This window comes from Callithrix jacchus, chromosome 7 (assembly GCF_049354715.1).
Source record: "Callithrix jacchus isolate 240 chromosome 7, calJac240_pri, whole genome shotgun sequence".
NCBI classification, from domain to species: domain Eukaryota; kingdom Metazoa; phylum Chordata; class Mammalia; order Primates; family Cebidae; genus Callithrix; species Callithrix jacchus.
Genome location: NC_133508.1, coordinates 64,938,917 through 64,954,977, shown reverse-complemented (window position 1 = coordinate 64,954,977; position 16,061 = coordinate 64,938,917). Strand labels below are relative to the sequence as shown.

Below are 16,061 nucleotides of genomic sequence, written 5' to 3'. Positions count from 1 at the left end.
AAGGTGGTACAATATATCCATGGTGACATAGCTAGTAAATGACATGGCTAGGGAACGTACATTTATCTCTCAAGTCTGTGCTCTTAACCCCTATGTTACATGTTTTCCATGGTTTGACCTTGCTTTTTGATTGTATAGGAGTCATATAGGCAGAGATGACTGGAAAAGACAAAGGCTGAGTGCAGTAGCTCACACCTGTAATCCCAGCACTTTGGGAGGCTGAGGTGGGTGGATCACCTGAGGTCAGGAGTTCAAGACCAGCCTGGCCTACATAGTAAAATCACCATCACTACTAAAAATACAAAAATTAGCCAGGTGTGGTAGCACATGTCTGTAATCCCAGCTACTAGGGAGGCTGAGGCAGGATAATCACTTGTACCTGGGAGGCAGAGCTGCAGTGAACCAAGATTGTGCTACTGTACTCCAGCCTGGGTGGCAGAGTGAAACTCCATCTCAAAAAAATTTAAAAAATAAAAAATAATTAGTTGTGTAGTGGTCTAACGTCTGTGTCTTCCACTTGACAGTAAGTCTCAAGAAAGCAGGAACCATGCCTACCGCTTCACAGCTAAGTCTCCAGGACATGTGACACATTAGAAGCACAACATCTATCTGTTCAAAGAACCCATACCAAGGAAGCTGTTAAAGATGCAGATTGCTGAACTCTGCCTCCAACCACTGGTCTCTAAGGCAATTCTAAGGTACAAAACAGTCAGGACTGCTTCTCCAATCCACCTGCTCTAGGGCTCTGGTGAATGTTTGCAGCCTGCTGGAGGAGACTCACCCAGCTCCTTTTTCTACTCACTCTCAGCAGTCCTCAAACCAAGCATGGCTTCAAAAGACAAAAGAATTGAGCTAAGAACCACCTTCTGCAAACTCCAGCCTGGGTAGATGTACACAGGTTTTGGGTTGCAGGCTACAGAAGTCTAAAATAGATTCATTAGATCCAATTTGAAGCTGAGTTTTCAATTCCATGTGCAAATTTAACATGATTAAAAAATATTTTTAAATTATTATTTTTTTGAGACAGAGTCTCACTCTGTCACTCAGGCTGGAGTGCAATGGCGTGATCTCTGCTCATTGCAACTTCTGCCTCCTGGGCTCAAGCAATTCTCCAATACTCCTGCCTTAGCCTCTTGAGTAACTGGGATTACAGGGGTCCACCACCACACCCGACTAATTTTTGTATTTTGAGTAGAGATGGGGTTTCACCATGTTGGCCAGGCTGGTTTCCAATACCTGACCTCAAATAATCTGCCTGCTGCAGCCTTCCAAAGTGCTGGGATTACATATGTCAGCCACCATGCCCAGCCTAATAAACATGATTTTTTTTTAAAAAATGCATATTGAGGATTTAGGCACTTTAGAGACAAAAATAATGCATACAGGGCTGGGCATGGTGGCTCATGCCTGTAATCCCAGCACTTTGGGAGGCTGAGGTGGGCAGATCACTGGAGCCCAGTTCAAGACTACCCTTGGTAACATGGCAAAACTCCACCTCTACTAAAAATACAAAATTAGCCCGGCGTGGTGGTGGATGCCTGTAGTCCCAGCTACTTTGGAGGCTGAGGCACGAGAATCACTTGAACCTGGGGAGGTTGCAGTGAGCTGAGATCATGCCAATACATTCCAGTTCCATCTCAAAAACAAAACAAAACAAAAACAATGCAAAGAACTCTGGAATCAGAGTGACAAGGATTCAGATTCTACCCCAGAAAAATTTGCATGACCTTGGGCAAATTTCTGAATCCTGAACAGCTCATGAATGCTAGGTGAACTGTCCTAGGTGGTCTTCACGCACTATTTAATCCTCGCAACCCTCCTGTAACTTTAGGTATTAATTCCATCCCATGGATAAGGAAATTGAGGAGTATTGAAGCAACTTGCTCATGATCAGACAGACATTAAATGTCAAAGTTGGAATTTGAATCTGGGTCTGTTACATTGGTGTTCCCTAGGTTCTTATTTGGGGTCCATTTCCACATCTATAGAATGAGAACACACCCTTTCCTCACAGGGTTGTTTTGAAGATTGGGAGATTAATTTGAAAACATTTGGCAACAGTCACACTCAAAGCATGCCACCTAGGCCAGGCACAGTGACTCACACCTATAATCCCAGCACTTTGGGAGGCTGAGGCAGGTGGATCACTTGAGGTCAGGAGTTGGAGACCAACCTGGCCAACATGGTGAAACCCTTTATTCACTAAAAATACCAAAATTAGCCGGGCATGGTGGTGCAGGCCTGTAATCCCAGCTACGGGAGGCTGAGGTGGGAAACTGCTAGAACCTGGGAGGTGGAGGTTGCAGTGTAAACCCAGATGGTGCCACTGCACTCCAGCCTGGGCGACAGAGCGAGACTCCATCTCAAACACACACACACACACCTAATGCATGCCACCTGGAAAAGAAATGGAAAACTTTTATCCTCATTTCTACGGCCAAGGAAACTTGAGATATAGTGAAATTAATCTATCTCCCCAGCAATACAGTGAGTGGCTCAAACAGGATCAGAATCCAAGTTTTGTACTCCAAGTATGATTCACTTTCTCTCGAACCCTCTCAAATGACCCTAGAGGAAGGTTAAGTGTATGGGATCCAGCAAAAATGAGCAGGTGCCTCAAGGGAAAGGGCAGCATGGAGTCCACCAGAAGAGGCTGCCTGTGAGACCTAGTTTTCTTTTTATGAGTGTTTAGAGGAAGTACGAAGCCCAAATGAGAGGTCCTAACTCTTAATCATGATGTGGTTTTCCTGATAAGCTAACTAGTTCCTGGTGCCCAGAGAAGTTAAGAAGCTTGACCAAGGTCACACAGCCATAAACAGCATTGGCACAGCTTGGGGGTTGCATCTAACTCTTATTCCTGGTTTTGTCTCCTTGGTGCTGGAGGGGGAAGGATGAGAAGCAGGTAATAATGTGGGGGATGGGGACACAAGGGGGTCCTTCCAGATTCAAACAGCCTCTCTGTCACAGTGGAAGTCTGCTAGTGGGAAAAACAGCAAGGTAAAATGCCAAGGCCTCAGGGTCACGTAGAGCGGGTGGGAACCCTGGCCCCCCCACTGATTAGCTATTTGGCCTCAACAATGTCACTTCACCTGTCTCAATTCCCTTTCAGGATTGCTGCAGATTCAGAGGAATGGTCTCCAAGTACTCAGCCCATGGCCAGGCTTAGTCAGAAAAACAACATGATCATTATTACTCCATAGTGCCAGGCCAGCCACTGAAGGGTGACAGGACTGGATGTCCAAGGGACAGAAGTAGACTTTCAGTGCCAACAGTCCCAACCTGCAATCACTGGGCACGAATTTTCGGCAGGGCAGGGGCTATCAGGTCAGGTCCATGATGCAATCACAGCTCTCTGCCTATGCTACAAGGCGAACTATGACCTTCAGGAAACTGAAAAAACAGCCCATAAACAAGGAGTACGAAACAAAACCTCAGTGAACGTTTATTTCTCATCATGTGGAACTGGTAGCAAGGCCGAAGATTTCTGCACTTGAACACTGGATACCACTCCCTACCCACCCAGTGAACATGTACAGTCATCACATCCCCTCTAGAACCCAACCCCCATGCCGGGGCCCCTTCTCTCCTGCACACCTTCTCACAGGGAGTGCTATCAGGCCTGAAGGGGGTGCCGATTGCTTCTCCGTGCCTGCACGGGTATGAAATGTGGCCCATGGCCAGGCTCCTCTCCTGCCCTGCCCAGCAGCAGCACGGCCCTTGCCTTTCTTCAGTGCCCTCCAAACTGGTCAGAGAGGAGGCACAGACTGCTAGAAGGGCAAGAAAAGTCATAATTCACAGTCATTTGCTACAGAAAGTGCCTGGGGATCGGTCCTTGGATGCTTCTGCCTCCAAGCAATCCACTTAAACTCCAGGAGAGGGGACAGCTGAGATACTGGGATAGGGGTGGGAGTTCCCAGAAGGCACCCAGGAAGACTGGCTGCAGAAGTGGGGTCCCTGGAGGCCTTCAAGCTCTTGCAAGAAAATCAATTTGCTGTTGGCAGGTTGACCTGAGAATCCCGGGGGGCAGCTTTGGACATTGTGGGGACTCAGACCCACTCTCAGTCTGCAACTGTGGCAGTTAGAGGTTTGGCAATGTAGCCATAGTCACCTGGCCATGGCCTAGGGGCAGGGCCCAAACAAGAACCTTGGTGCCTCCTGCCCCTCCTACTGAGTCATGCTGCCACCTAAGCCATCTAAAAAGGCTCAACTTTTTGGCAAACGTCTGTGCAGAGCCACTGGAGGCAGGGGAGGGGGATGCTGGCCTCTGCGAGGCAGCTGCAGCTCTGGGAGAAAAGAATTCTCCCTGTCCTCCTCCTCTCACACACTGCCTGTGGCTTCAGGTTGAAACCTCAAGCATAAAGGACCAAAATAAAGAGGATTTATAATCTAATACTCCCTCCTCTTCAGAAGGCAACGTGACCAGCAAAGGCTCAAACTCTCTAATCTGCTTTTCTATGTACTTGGCCTCTCTCCTGAGGCCTCACACCATCAGACATGGAGAAAAGGAAAAAAGGGCAAAGGAAGTCAAAAAACTGAACTAGGAATTGGGCAACCAGGGAACAGCCTCAGGCTGCCCAACAGAACAGGCTTTTGGGGAACTGGACACACAGACCAGCTGTGACCCTGACTTTCACATTGATGGGTGAATGGCAAGTGGGAGGTAATGAAATCTGGGAATGACAGGGGAGAGAAGCTGCCTGGAGTGTCAGTCCCGAAGGCATTTGCCCCTCTCCCTCGGGGGCCAGCCAGGGACTTCCCAGTTCAGGAAGGCCACCATGCTTGTGGTACATAAGTCCAAGCTTGGCCCATCTTCCTTCCTGTGCCCTCTGCCTCTGGGGGCAGGGGAAGGAGGAAGGGTGTGGTCCCTTGGGATCTCCTACTGCTCTTCCAGCTCCCAGGAGCAGGGCTGAGATCCCAGAGTCAGTGCAATGAACTGTCCATTCCAGTGAGGAAAAGGGAGGGTGTGGCTTGGGGACTGCACATCACACACAAGCCCACTCCAGAGTGGGGATGGTGGGCGTGGGACACAAAAGGGTCTGGGGCTGTCTCCAGAGAGAGAAGTCCTTGTGGGGAGCTGCTCCGGGCTCAGGTCCTGCTCAGGAGGGAGTCAGGTCATGTAGCGGGTGATGGCACGGAGGGCGTAGAGCAGAGCAGCTTGCATGCGTGCCTCCAGGAGCAGCAAGTTCACGTGGACCTGGGGTACAGAGGAGGGCATATTGGCAACTGATGTCACTCCTCACCCTCCACACCCCTCCCAGACTGCCAAGATCCCTGACCCACTTACCTCACCATTTCCTTTCCTACAGAGATGCCCTGGCCTCTGCTAAGGCTCTGAGCAGTATAGTACAAGGACAAGCACATTCATTCCTATCATGACTAAGCTCTGTATTCCCTGAAGCTGAAACAAGAGCTACTACTAACTGAGCATCTACTGGGGATCAGAGGTTTACGTGCATTTTCTCATTTTATCCTCCTAACATTCTTGAAATATAGCAGTATTTATTCGCATTATAAAGATAAAATCCAAGCTACTCAGGAGGCCGAGGCAAGAGGATCACTTGAGTCCAGAAGTTCAAATATAGCCTGGGCAAAACAGTGTGACCCTATCACAAAAACAAAAAACTTTGGGAAGCTGAGGTAGGAGGATCATTTGAGCTCAGAAGGTTGAGACCAGGATAGACAACACAGTGAGACTTCATCTCAACTAAAAATTAAAATATTAGTTGGTGCATGCCTCAGGCCCTCTGGGGACAGAGGTGGGAGAACACTTGAGCCCAGGAAGTGGAGGCTCCAGTGATTTAAAATTGTGCTACTCCACTCCAGCCTGAGCAACAGAGCAATACCCTGTCTCAAAAAAAAAAAAACAAAAATGAAAAGGATAAAAAGCTCAGAGAAGGCCAGGCATGATGGCGCACCTGTAATCCCAGCACTTTGGGAGGCTGAGGAGGAAGGATCACAAGGTCGGGAGTTCAAAACCAGCCTGGCCAATATGATGAAACCCCGTCTCTACTAAAAACACAAAAAATTAGCCAGACATGGTGATGCGCATCTGTAATCTCAGCTACTCAGGAGTTCAAGGCAGGAGAATCGCTTGAACCCAAGAAGCAGAGGTTGCAGTGAACCAAGACCATGCCACTGCACTCCAGAGCGAGTCTCCATCTCAAAAAAAAAAAAAAGCTGAGAGAGATAATGTGACTTGTCCAAAGTCACACTGCTACTAAGAGATAGTGTTATGATTTGAACCCAGGTCCATTAAGCTATCATTAATGTGAAACAAGCACTCACATTCCCATTTTACAGGTGAGTAAATGGACTCTGAAATCACACAGTGGAACAGGACTTCAATCCAGAGCAGCAGGTCCAGGTATCCCACCTAGCAGGACAGACTCAGTCTGGGGGCCCTCACTGGGTCCTAACCCTTTGCCCTCTCCACTGGCTGGGCTTGTCTACTTCCATCCTGCCTTGCCTGTATAGGTCATACCTTCTCTGAGTGGCGGAAGTGCCTCCAGAAGAGGTTGTACATTCTTCGGGTGGTCTTCTCTGGGTAGCAGGCCACTGTCTTGATATAGACCTTGAGGTTCCGCTCCAGCAGCTGGTTCACCTCCCCATAATCATAGTCATCATATCTGGATGGAAAAGTCCCAGCAGCATTACCCACCCTCTCCTCCCAGAGGCAGCTCCTCCCCTCAACCGCACCCTATAGAGGGAAGAACAGAGAGTGCTGAGGAAAGTCAGAAGGTAGAAGCAACAACAAGCCTAGTTCCTCTTGGAGAAACAGCTGACACCATGTATTACAGGCTGCCACATTGGCAGGGGATGACTTCAAGGAATGCAGAGAATGAGCACGCTGTATTGAATACCAACTATGTGCCATGTGGAGAGGTACTCACGGAATCCTCAAAACTACACTATTGTGTATATGACTAGATGGTGTATGCAATCTACTACATTCATCAACCCCACTTTACAGATGAGAAAACTGAGATTCAGAGAAAGGAAGTCATTTGTCCTAGTTAATACAGCAAGGAATGGTTTTTTGTTTTTTGGTTTTTTTTGAGATAGCGTCTTGCTCTCTTGCCAGGATAGAATGCAGTGGCGTGATCTCAGCTCACTGGAGCCTCTGCCTTCTGGGTTCAAGCGATTCTCCTGCCTCAGTCTCCTGAGTAGCTGGGATTACAGGTATGTGCTACCACTCCCGGCTAATTTTTGTATTTTTAGCAGAGACAGGGTTTTACCATATTGGTCAGGCTGGTCTTGAACTCCTGACCTGGTTATCTGCCCACCTCAGCCTCCCAAAGTGCTGGGATTACAGGTGTGAGCCACTGTCCCTGGCCAGGAATGGGTTATAAACCCAGCTTTCCCTAGCTCAGAGGCCATTTTCACTACTCTACAGTAAAGGCCACAGAAGGTAGAGGAGGAGGTCAGTGAAGGAGAAGGAAGAGGATAAGGGTAAAAAGGAGCTGTACTCATTCTACAGATGGGCAAACTAAGCCCTGGAAAAGATGATTAACTTCTTCAAAGCCAAAAAGCAAGTTAGTGACGAGTCTAGAAGCCACTGAGTCACCCCCAGTCTAGTGAGTTAGGGCAGCCAATGTAATCGCAGATCAGTGTAGATGGAGGAATGACTGGCTGAAAACTGGAAGGCAGATTTGGAAGACAAAGAAATAGGAGCAAGGGCCTTGTTGGAGAGTGGAGAAGCCTGAGGGCTGGGCAGAAACCAGCCTGAGCCACATTCTAAGAAGCCTGCCCTTGGCCAGCCATGGGTTGGAAACCTACTAATAACTAGAGTAAGAGAATGGTTAATTAAACATAGCTCAACCCACTCAGTGAAATATGATTTACAGCTAGTAATACACAGAAACACAAACTTTCTACAAGGAACATGTATCTTTTTTAAAATTGGGGGATAATTTTTTGGTGCTTGGTATGAACTGTTAAGTGAGAAAAGAAGGAAAAAAATCATGTTCACTAAAACATGCTCATGTTTGAGTAAATGAATAAAATAACTGAAATTAATAGGGAAATGGCCACAGATCTTGTTTTCATAAATTATATATGCTTTTGTTATTCGTGCATAGAGAAAGAAAGATGTGGGGCATGGTGGCTCACACCTGTAATCCCAGCACTTTGGGAGGCTGAGAAAAGCAGATCGCTTGAGGTTGGCAGTTCAAGACCAGCCTGGCCAACATGGTCAAACACCATTTCTACTAAAAATGCAAAAATTAGCTGGGCATGGTGGTGTGCACCTGTAGTTCCAGCTACTAAGAAGGATGAGGCAAAAGATCACCTGAGCCTGTGAGTTGGAAGTTGCAGTGAGCTGAGATTTCTCCATTGCACTCGAGCCTGGGTGACAGACCATGGCTCTGTCTCAAAAAATAAATAAATAAAAATAAAAAAGAGTCAGGAAGGAGATAACATAGTTATAAGAGCAGATAGTAGGGCTGGGCGCGGTGGCTCAAGCCTGTAATCCCAGCACTTTGGGAGGCCGAGGCGGGTAGATCATGAGGTCAAGAGATCGAGACCATCCTGGTCAACATGGTGAAACCCCGTCTCTACTAAAAATACAAAAAATTAGCTGGGCATGGTGGCGCGTGCCTGTAGTCCCAGCTACTCACGAGGCTGAGGCAGGAGAATTGCCTGAACCCAGGAGGTGGAGGTTGCAGTGAGCCAAGATCGCACCATTGCACTCCAGCCTGGGTAACAAGAGCGAAACTCCATCTCAAAAAAAAAAAAAAGAAAAAAAAGAGCAGATAGTGTAACACATAATTTTTCTTTTCTTTTTTTTAGTGAAGGGTCTTGCTGTGTTGCCCAGGCTGGAGTGCACTGGTGCAATCACGGTCACTATAGCCTTGAGCTCTTGGGCAGAAGTGATCCTCCTATCTCAGCCTCTTGAATACCTGGGACTACAGGCAAGTGCCACCCCCACTCAGCTAATTTTATTTATTTATTTGTTTATTTTTGAGATGGAGTTTTGCTTTTGTTGCCCAGGCTAGAGTACAATGGCACCATCTCAGCTCACCGCAACCTCCTCCCCAGTTCAAGCGATTCTCCTGCCTCAGCCTCCCAAGTAGCTGAGATTACAGGCATGCACCACCATGCCAGGCTAATTTTATATTCTTAGTAGAGATGGGGTTTCTCCACGTTGGTCAGGCTGGTTTCAAACTCTCGACCTCAGGTGATCCACCTGCCTCCACCTCCCAAAGTGCAGCACTTATATGAGTGAACCATTGTACCCAGCCTACTTTTAATTTTTTGTAGAAATAGGTCTTATTATGTTGCCCAGGCTGAGGCAACAAACTCCTGGCCTCATGTAATCCTCCTGCTCCAGCCTCCTAAAGTGCTGGGATTGCAGGTGTGAGCCACTGTACCTGCCTTTATATTCTTTTTTGTTAACTGTGTTTTAAAATTTTATTTATTTATTTTGAGATAGTCTTCCTCTGTTGTCCAGGCTGGAGTGCAGTGGTATGATCTCAGCTCACTGAAACCTCTACCTCCCAGGCTCAAGGGATCCTCCTGCCTCAGCTTCCCAAGCAGCTGGAACTACAGGTGTCAGCCCTACAACTGGCTAATTTTTGTATTTTTTGTAGAGATGGGGTTTCACCATGTAGCTCAGGTTGGTCTCGAACTCCTGGACTCCAGCAATCCACCTGCTTCAGTCTTCCAAAGTGCTGGGGTTACAGGAATGAGCCACCACTTCTGGTAGAGAGATTTTTTATTTTAAATAAAAAATTAATTGTTTGGCCGGGTATGGTGAAATATTACGCAATATACATGTCCTTATTTGAGAAAAGAATTACTACTCGAAATGGAAATACATAACTCTACATATATATAGGATGATGTGTGTATATATATATGTGTGAATGTGTATATATGTACATTTACAGATATCAAACCATAGTTATGTCTGGGAGTGCAGTTAAAGAGTTCATTTACAAGGTTCAAACAATGAATACTTCTATCATCTTTTAAAATCACCAAAGAGTTAAATTTGCTTTGAAAAACAGTAAAGGCAAAGAAAGGAAAAGAAAAAACAAAAAGAAAACAGAAACAACTGTGAGCCCAGAGTGAAGACTTGCAGTGCACACACCCTCCCAGGTGAAAGAACATGAACTCACCTGATGCCAAAGACGCAGTGGATATAGTTCCAGATGGCCCTGCGGAGCACGGAGGTGTCCACGCCACTGTGCATGGCGATGGTATTGTAGGTGAGGCTATAGGCTGCTTGGAACTTCTCGTCCAGAAGCTGCCCACCCTCAGGGTAGAGCCGCTGGATCAGTGAGTAGCCATGGTCTTCCCAGGTATAATCCTTAGGTACATGGAAAGGGATTGGTGAGTTTTCAGAGCCCAAGACCAGCCAGAGAGACCCCATCCTCTGGACCTCTGGACCTGGGCTCTCCATAATTCTCCCTCCTGATGTTAAATGTGCTGCCTGCTCTGGGCCGGAGAGGTCCAGAAGGGAACACTTTGGTGATGACCTTCTCCTTATGATCAGCAACTCCTGAGCTTAGGGTGTAGATGTGTCCCCTTAAGGATTCACAGGGACCTCACTGCCCTCACGGAATCTTGAGGGAAAGAAGGTATCCTACTCTTTTTTTTTTTTTTGAGACAGGGTCTGGCTCTGTCACTCAGGCTGCAGTGGAGTAGTGCGATCACAGCTCACTACAGCCTTGATCTCCCAGCTCAAGTGATCCTCCTACCTCAGCCATCTAAGTAGCTGGGACTGTAGGTATGCACCACCTTCCAACTAATTTATAAAATGTTTTTGTAGGCTGGGCGTGGTGGCTTATGTCTGTAATCCCAGCACTTTGGGAGACCAAGGCAGGCATATCACCTGAGGTCAGGAGTTTGAGACCAGCCTAGCCGAATGGTGAAACCCCATCTCTATAAAAATACAAAAAAATTAGGTGGGCATGATGTTGGGTGCCTGTAATCCCAGCTTCTCAGGAAGCTGAGACAGGAGAATCGCTTGAACCCAGAAGGCGAAGGTTGCAGTGAGCTGAGATCACGCCATTGTACTCCAGCCTGGGTGACAAATCAAGACTCCGTCTCAAAAAAAGAAAATCAAATAAAATGTTTTTGTAGAGACAATGTTTTGCCATGTTGCCCAGGCTGGTTTCAAGCTTCAAGCCTCAAGCAATCCTCCCACTTTGGCTTCCCAAATTGCTGGGGTTATAGGCATGAACTACCATGCCCAGCTGGTTACCTAACTCTGTAACTACTCAAACTATCCACCTGCCACTTGTTTGTAAATGTGGAGCCATGGCTAAGACTAGTAGAGAGAGCATTACCTGGGCCCGGAAGGTGGGGGGTGCCTGAGCCCCTCTCCGGGTGAAGTCCTCATACCCGAAAGTGGGGTCTTCCACAAAGCACAGCATGTCTGGGTGTGGAGAGGGCTCCAGGATATCAGCTGAGAACCAGAAAGAGGTCACAGTGAGGCTGAGGCATGGGGCAGGCAGGGCTCTACTCCTGATTTATCACCAAAAGGGGAGGGGAAGGCAGAGTAGAGGGCAAAAAACAGCCCCTTGCTACAGTGAGTGGGGCAAGACTTCAGCTAGAGGCAGGCCTTGGGGAGGGGGTGAATCAGGCCCATGGACTCATGAAGCCAGGCCCCTAGTAACAATAATAGTGGCAGTTATTTATGGAGCTGCTCCCCTGGGCCAGGCGCTGTGCTAAGATCTTTGCTGCCCCACTAATCCCACACAGGAATCCTGAAGTCCTGAGATAGGAAGTGACTCGTCAGTGATTGCACAGCCACAAAGGCTAGCAGTCCAGGATTCAAACCCAGGTTTGAGCCCAAGGCCCGTGCTCAGAACCTCTTGGAAGGGAGGTTAAGAAGTGGCTGCCTCTGGAATGCAGGAGGCGGCTCCTCTCCACCAGAGATGGCCTAAGAAGGAGCACTCCCTGGAGCCTGGATGCCTGTGATCCTGTACCTGAGGGGGTCACCAGCAGGCTCTCTGACTTCTCCAGCTCAAAGCGGCTCTCCATCTCCTCCTGGGATGCCCCCTCGTCCCGCAGCAGGCTCTCCTGCAGCTGCCGCATGCGTTCCATCAGAGCCTCCACATCTCGGGCGGCCTCAAAGCCCTGGAGTAGAAGACCAGTGGTGACTGACTACTCCTTCTGCCTCTGGGAAGTTCCACTCATCCTTCCCACAGGCCAGGCTGTCCTAACAATCACAAAGGTCCAGGGCATCCTGTGTGCCAGCCACTGTGTCACATAGCCCATGGGGTCTGTGCTTCCTAAAGTGACGTTTAAGAAGCTATAGAACGGACACATCTTCCCTAAGCAGGAATTTTTAAAGTATCTGCATTTTTGTATTAAAATAAACAAGGTCACATTACAGAGTAAGAGGTAACTGTAGTTTTAAAGTGCTAAAACCAATAGACTTTAAGCCTATGGCTTATACAGTATTAGTCACATGGTATTTCATTTAACCCTCACAGCCTACTGTGAGTAAGGGGTCTTTATCCCCCCATATCACAGAGGAAACTGAGCTTCAGAGTCAAATAACTTATGTGGTCTCTCACAGCAGCAGGTAGTGCAGGCACCAAGGATAGGGAAGCAGTGGCTTCTACTCAAGGACCAGAGGTCATGCCTGCTTCTTCCCCCATCAAGACCTAGGTCTGTGACTTACCCCAGAGTTGTTCAATGGGTCCCTGCTGGGGGGGCTGCTCTGCTCACTGGGGGGTGTAGGTGCCTGGGTGGCAGGGCTGCCATCTGCATCTGCCTCAGGGAGGATGCCACAGCCAAACACGAAGGAGGAAAGCGAGTGGCAATGGGTGAGCAGGACCAGGGCCTGAATGAGCTCAGCCAGGGACCAGGTATGCTCGCCAGTCTTCAGTAAGGCCTGGAGGGGACAAGATGGAACGTCAGAGCTGCTCAGTGCCTTCCCTGGGCTGCCAACCAGGCCTCTCTGTCCCCTGCACCTGGATGTGTTCCTTAGTGATGAGCCATGGCCGATGTGCCAGCAACTTGTTGATCTCACTGAGCTTGCGCAGCTTCTCGGGGGCCCGGTGGAGGCCCAGCAACCACTCAGGGTCTCCTCCAGTCTGCAGAAACTCAGCCATGTGGGAGCCTACCAGGTAAGAACACTGATGGCGGGCGGCAGCCTGCAAAGGTAGTGGACAGATCCTGAGTCACCCTACTCCCTTTGTGCCCGGCCCAGGATGGGTACCCCACCAGGGGAGAGGTTGTTGGGCTCAGTGTTACCCAAGAAGCCGGAAATCTAAGTTGTAAGTAACCCCAGCTCTGCCACCAGCTTGGTCACCTAACTCCTTTTGGCACCCTCAGTTTGCCAATCTGTATGTAACACAGGCACTAACAATGCCTTTCTTCAAAACCTAAACTTTTCCTGAAGCCTTCCTACCAAGAAAAATGAAAAAGAAAAAACCTAAAACTCTGTAAGTTAGATAAAACCAGGGCTTTCCCTACTCTACACTACCTTACCTCCTTGTCTATGGAATCAGCTCACAAAGCTCCCAGAAAAGAGATCAAAGGGCAGAACCCCCCACAAGGCCACCTCTCCAAGTGTCAGGCCCACAGAGGCTCACCATGATGGCAATGTAGTGGCGCCAGGAGCTGGCCAAGGGACCATCCGTGTGCAGCAGCAGGTAGTGCAGGCGCCAGAAGCTGGTAAAGTAGTCAGGGTGCAGGCCCATCACCACTGCCAGGTTGTCCACCCGCCCAGAGGACATCAGTGCCTCCAACCCCAGGTGCTGCTCAAGGCTCTCAGTCCCCTCCCGAAGGACCTGCAAAGGGGAGGAGAGCGTGGGTTTCCCTCCTGCCCCACTCATCAAAGAGACCAAAGTATTCTTCTAGTGGGTTTTTAATAGCAAGAAACTAAAAACCATGCCGTGTGCAGTGGCTCATGCCTGTAATCCCAGCACTTTGGGAGGCTGAGGTGGGTGGATCACAAATGAGGTCAGGGGTTTGAGACCAGCCTGGACAACATGGTGAAACCCCATCTCTACTAAAGATACAAAAAATTAGCCGGTTGTGGTGGCAGCCACCTATAATCCCAGCTACTCCTGAGGCTGAGGCAGAGAATGGCTTGAACCTGGGAGGCAGAGGTTGCAGTCAGCCAAGATCGCGCCATTGCACTTCAGCCTGGGCCACAGAGTGAGAAACTTCATCTCAAAAAAAAAAAAAAAAAAAAAAAAGAAACTAAAAACCACCACCAAGTCCAAAAACAAGGAATGAGAAGAAACAGATTATTTTAAAAAGTGATTCAATGAATACATACTATGTACCTCATAACGGCCAGTACTTACACATACAATGCTATGTGCCGAGCACTGTTCAAGTATGCATATTTTAACTAAACTCTCACAACAACTATAAAATTGAAGTTCCGTTTCTTCATTTTTAGGTAGGAAAACTCAGGTACAGAGAGTAAAAGGACAGTTTCTCCTTCCCTTCATGGAACGTCTATTCTAACACTGCAAAATAGTTCACTTTTCCTGAGTGCTGTCTTCATGCCATCTTTGAGCTTAGGGTTTTCTCTGCATGATTTCATGGGATCTTGTCAATAAGCCTGTGAGGTGAATACTATTTCCCCCACTTTGCCAGATGAGGAAACCAGGAAGTTTTATTCCTTGCTCAAAGTCACAGATCTGATAAATAACAGAAGCAGATTCAAATCCAGATGAACTCCAAAGCCTATTTCTTTCTTTCTTTCTTTTTTTAATAGAGACAGGGTCCTACTATGTTTTCCAGGCTGGTCTCAAGCAATCCCCAAACCTTGGCCTCCCAAAGTGCTGAGATTATAGGTGTAAGCTACCGCGCCTGGCTGTCTGTTTCTTTTATTATAAAAGAGTGATTATTCATAAATGAAAAAATAAAACATAAGAACAATACTTGAGCTTAGAATTCTGGGCCACAGACATAAATAATCAGCAAGAGGTTGCTCGCCTTACATTTACAAAGGAGCAGAGGAACAGGGTATAGAGGGAGGTTAAACATTTGTTAGCTTATTAACCACTTGCCCTACACATTTGGAGAACAAAAGAGAGTAAAGAGGAAACAAAAAATTTGCCATTGTTCATTGAAGGCCAAAGAAAATGAGGACACTAGTTTTATTACATTTTTCTGCATATGTTTTGAAAGTATCTCCACTATCCCAACACACTAGAATGTAAGCTCCATAATGGCAAAGATTTTTGTCTGTCTTGTTCACTGCTATATCCCAAGCAACCAGAACAGTGCCTGACACAGATTAATCATTCAATAGATACATGAAGTAAATGAATGAATGAACTGACTCAGTAGATGAAAGATGTCTTTCTTGTATTAAGTGAAAAACAAAATAAAAAAACAAGTTGTAAACTATGACCTTGGTTCTGTACTGAAAGTATTAGCTTGAAAAAAAGCACAGTAAACAGTGGCAAATGGTTAACAGTGATGATCTCTACAGGGTGCAGGAGGAGACAGGAGATCAGAGCTTTCTGAAACAATGGAAATTTTTAAAATAATAAACACATATTACTTTTGAAACAGACAAGAACATATATTATATGTACAGTCATGGATGAGAGGACAAACATAGTTATATCTTCTTAAGGGAAAACAGGCACTGATCTAAGGTACCAAAAGTTTGGCCACTACCAGGCTGTTATCAGCACTTGATCTCTTTGAGTATGTTTCTTCCCAGCAAAATGGGGTTGATAGTGCCTGCTTCACGGAGCTGTTTTGTGAATTAAATGAATCAGAAATCAGAGGGGAATAGTTTCAAAGCTGCAATTTAAGGAACAGGAAAAGACACCTGCCCACCAACACACCATGTCCTTTCTTCCCAGGGACCAAAGATCTCTCACCCCTTCCAAACTTACCTCCTCCACGGGGATGAAGGCGCTGGGCCCTCGAGGGCCTCGCCGAGCCCGGCTTTCCCTCTGCTCCTGGGAGGAAACACATGGAGATTAGTCCATGGTAGAAGGGAGAATAAAGAGGATTGTTACCTATCCAGCCTCTTCCTCCTATCCAAGGGGCTACAGTGAGCTGTTAAACCCACCTTTCTATCACACCGTGCATGGTGGAGCCAGGTGAGAGATATATGCATGTTTGGA

General features: G+C 47.5%; 1 protein-coding gene across 2 annotated transcripts in view; it reads right to left on the bottom strand.

Moving 5' to 3' along the window:
• Positions 1–3,417: 3,417 nt before the first annotated feature.
• Positions 3,418–16,061, bottom strand: part of SESN2 (sestrin 2) — a 21,098-nt gene continuing 8,454 nt past the window's right edge. Inside the window, exons 2-10 of one of the 2 annotated variants that reach the window (XM_002750512.7) lie at positions 15,828–15,893; positions 13,551–13,748; positions 12,927–13,109; positions 12,635–12,847; positions 11,934–12,084; positions 11,292–11,410; positions 10,119–10,309; positions 6,482–6,626; positions 3,418–5,194 (exon numbers count right to left, since the gene is read on the bottom strand). In XM_002750512.7, coding sequence (XP_002750558.1) covers positions 5,108–5,194; positions 6,482–6,626; positions 10,119–10,309; positions 11,292–11,410; positions 11,934–12,084; positions 12,635–12,847; positions 12,927–13,109; positions 13,551–13,748; positions 15,828–15,893 — 1,353 coding nt within the window. In that variant the 3' untranslated portion in view covers positions 3,418–5,107. Of the gene's footprint in view, positions 5,195–6,481; positions 6,627–9,569; positions 9,697–10,118; positions 10,310–11,291; positions 11,411–11,933; positions 12,085–12,634; positions 12,848–12,926; positions 13,110–13,550; positions 13,749–15,827; positions 15,894–16,061 lie in introns of those variants that run through there. The other variant, XM_035308390.3, reaches the window with a different exon arrangement.